The 3,877-nt window shown below is 47.2% G+C and overlaps 1 protein-coding gene across 1 annotated transcript; it reads left to right on the top strand.

The window, feature by feature from the left end:
- The first annotated feature begins 1,826 nt into the window (after nt 1–1,826).
- Nucleotides 1,827–3,636, top strand: LOC140908148 (uncharacterized). Its single transcript, XM_073335113.1, has 2 exons — nt 1,827–2,407; nt 2,995–3,636. The coding sequence occupies exons 1-2, from the start codon at nt 1,852–1,854 to the stop codon at nt 3,534–3,536; spliced, it is 1,098 nt and encodes a 365-aa protein (XP_073191214.1). The 5' UTR covers nt 1,827–1,851; the 3' UTR covers nt 3,537–3,636.
- The last annotated feature ends 241 nt before the right edge of the window (nt 3,637–3,877 follow it).

The raw sequence follows: 3,877 nt of genomic DNA, 5'->3' as shown, positions 1-3,877 counted from the left end.
TTTCACTTCTATGCATTTCTTCTTCTTCTTCAAATCTTGACATATCTAGTCTTTTTTCTCTTTCTTGATCTCAGACCATTCCTCATCCCCTGCTGCTTTTCCTTCACAGTCCAAGGCAACTTTCTCTTCCCCACCCTTCTACTTCTGTTGTCAGTTTCAATGTTCAACCTCATTTTAGCTGGGGGCTGGGACTACCTGCAGCCCTTCACCCAGCTTGCTCCTGCAGCCCAGCCTCATGGTCTTCAGCCAGACACCAGCCCTGCCCCGCCCCCAACTCTGGACACTTCCTGGAATGTCCTTTGGCATCCCCAGCACCCCTAATTCTAGCTCCTGGTCTTGGGTAGTGGACCACACACTGGTTCCCACTGCTGCTGGATGGTAGCATGGAGGTGTTTGCTTCCTAGCAGCTCTATAGGCCTGGGTTTGAGATCCATTGGGCCCTACACCACCACTCTGGCGGCTTATAGGAGCCATAAATGAGTCACAATAGGACTTTGGAGAACTCTACCAGTGCAAGAGCAGCATAGGGCCAACAGAAGCAGCCCTACTTTGCCTCCCAACTTGCAAACACTGGCTTAGGGGTGTAGGTATATCACTCAGCGCTACAGAGATTCTGTTCTCAAATAAGGCTGCCCTGAGTTATAGTAGCACTATCTTACTCTAATGGCATGTCATATAGAGTGCAGATAAGAAGGTATTGAGGATGATGTATAGAGCATTGATAAGACCAATTTTAGCTTACAGATGGCAAGCTTTTGGTTCAGCCTCAAAAAGAACCCTTAGAAACTTGGAATTGCTCCAGGCCCACGCTCTGCAAGTGGTATGTGGCACAATGATAACAACACCAGTGAGTGTGCTTCAAATAGTTACTGGAGAAGCACCTATAAATCTAAGAAAGAAACTATCAGATCCAACCTTTTGGGCAAAGGAAAAACAGAATCATGAAAATAAAACTACACAACAGATTTATGAGGATTACTTGGAGCTTAGCAGACAAAATTATATGGATTGCCACAGACTTCCTCACACTCAAAAAATTGGTAAAGGAGATATATAAAAGAGAAAATGAGAAATAAAAAAATTTAGTCATGGAAAATCAAATTACAATGAGACAGTTATTCCTTCTTTTGTGGATTTGGAACTGTATGAAAAAAACACAGGGAAGGAAAAAAACAACACATTATGACCAATGAAATTTCTGAATGAATGGGGATAATATTGGCACAAACCTGAGCATGAGATGTGTGACCGGCTGCAGTTGTAATTTTATTATTTGTCATGGCATTATGACAAACAGATCAGGGCCTTCGGAAAGCAAAACTGACATAATCAATGAAATACTGTTTCTAACTATGGAAATGATGCATGCAGGTATCTGTAACAATAGCATGGATTCTGGCACATATTGGAATGCTTGTAAAAGAGATGGCTGACAAAACAAAAAAACAAGCGAAGTAACTGATTCTAAGCCCTGGTCTACACTAGGACTTTAGGTCGAATTTAGCAACGTTAAATCGATTTAAACCTGCACCCGTCCACACAGTGAAGCCCTTTATTTCGACTTAAAGGGCTCTTAAAATCGATTTCCTTACTCCACCCCTGACAAGTGGATTAGCGCTTAAATCGACGTTCCCAGCTCGAATTTGGGGTACTGTGGACACAATTCGATGGTATTGGCCTCCGGGAGCTATCCCAGAGTGCTCCATTCTCACCGCTCTGGACAGCACTCTCAACTCAGATGCACTGGCCAGGTAGACAGGAAAAGAACCGCGAACTTTTGAATCTCATTTCCTGTTTGGCCAGCGTGGCAAGCTGCAGGTGACCATGCAGAGCTCATCAGCAGAGGTGACCATGATGGAGTCCCAGAATCGCAAAAGAGCTCCAGCATGGACCGAACGGGAGGTACGGGATCTGATCGCTGTTTGGGGAGAGGAATCCGTGCTATCAGAACTCCGTTCCAGTTTTCGAAATGCCAAAACCTTTGTCAAAATCTCCCAGGGCATGAAGGACAGAGGCCATAACAGGGACCCGAAGCAGTGCCGCGTGAAACTGAAGGAGCTGAGGCAAGCCTACCAGAAAACCAGAGAGGCGAACAGCCGCTCTGGGTCAGAGCCCCAAACATGCCGCTTCTATGATGAGCTGCATGCCATTTTAGGGGGTTCAGCCACCACTACCCCAGCCGTGTTGTTTGACTCCTTCAATGGAGATGGAGGCAATACGGAAGCAGGTTTTGGGGACGAAGAAGATGATGATGAGGAGGAAGTTGTAGATAGCTCACAGCAAGCAAGCGGAGAAACCGGTTTTCCCGACAGCCAGGAACTGTTTCTCACCCTAGACCTGGAGCCAGTACCCCCCGAACCCACCCAAGGCTGCCTCCTGGACCCAGCAGGCAGAGAAGGGACCTCTGGTGAGTGTACTTTTTAAAATGCTATACATGGTTTAAAAGCAAGCATGTGAAAGGATTACTTTGCCCTGGCATTTGCGGTTCTCCTAGATGTAGTCCTAAAGCCTTTGCAAAAGGTTTCTGGGGAGGGCAGCCTTATTTCGTCCTTCATGGAAAGACACTTTATCACTCCAGGCCAGTAACACATACTCGGGAATCACTGTAGAACAAAGCATTGCAGTGTATGTTTGCTGGCATTCAACCAAAATCCGTTCTTTCTCTCTCTGTGTTATCCTCAGGAGAGTGAGATATAATTCATGGTCACCTGGTTGAAATAGGGTGCTTTTCTTCAGGGACACTCAGTATAGCCCATTCCTGCTAGGCTGTTTGCCTGTGGCTGAACAGAAATGTTCCCCGCTGTTAGCCACAGGGAGGGGGGAAGGTTGAGGGGGTAGTCACGCGGTGGGAGGAGGCAAAATGCGACCTTGTAACGAAAGCACATGTGCTATGTATGTAATGTTAACAGCAAGGTTTACCCTGAAAGAGTGTAGCGACTGTTTTATAAAATGTGTCTTTTTAAATACCGCTGTCCCTTTTTTTTTCTCCACCAGCTGCATGTGTTTCAATGATCACAGGATCTTCTCCTTCCCAGAGGCTAGTGAAGCGTAGAAAGAAAAAAAAACGCACTCGCGATGAAATGTTCTCCGAGCTCATGCTGTCCTCCCACACTGACAGAGCACAGACGAATGCGTGGAGGCAAATAATGTCAGAGTGCAGGAAAGCACAAAATGACCGGGAGGAGAGGTGGAGGGCTGAAGAGAGTAAGTGGCGGGCTGAAGAGAGTAAGTGGCGGGCTGAAGACAGGGCTGAAGCTCAAATGTGGCGGCAGCGTGATGAGAGGAGGCAGGATTCAATGCTGAGGCTGCTGCAGGACCAAACCAGAATGCTCCAGTGTATGGTTGAGCTGCAGCAAAGGCAGCTGGAGCACAGACTGCCACTGCTGCCCCTCTGTAACCAACCTCCCTCCTCCCCAAGTTCCATAGCCTCCACACCCAGACGCCCAAGAACGCGGTGGGGGGGCCTCCGGCCAACCAGCCACTCCACAACAGAGGATTGCCCAAAAAAAAGAAGGCTGTCATTCAATAAATTTTAAAGTTGTAAACTTTTAAAGTGCTGTGCTTAAAGTGCTGTGTGGCATTTTCCTTCCCTCCTCCACCACCCCTCCTGGGATACCTTGGTAGTCATCTCCCTATTTGTGTGATGAATGAATAACGAATGCATGACTGTGAAGCAGCAATGACTTTATTGCTTCTGCAAGCGGTGATTAAAGGGAGGAGGGGAGGGTGGTTAGCTTACAGGGAAGTAGAGTGAACCAAGGGGCGGGGGGTTTCATCAAGGAGAAACAAACAGAACTTTCACACTGTAGCCTGGCCAGTCATGAAACTGGTTTTCAAAGCTTCTCTGATGCGTACCGCGCCCTCCTGAGCTCTTCTA

Source organism: Lepidochelys kempii, chromosome 3 (assembly GCF_965140265.1).
Source record: "Lepidochelys kempii isolate rLepKem1 chromosome 3, rLepKem1.hap2, whole genome shotgun sequence".
Classification (NCBI taxonomy): Eukaryota; Metazoa; Chordata; order Testudines; family Cheloniidae; genus Lepidochelys; species Lepidochelys kempii.
The sequence above is the reverse complement of the archived record's forward strand: the minus strand, read 5'-3'. Positions and strand labels throughout refer to the sequence as shown.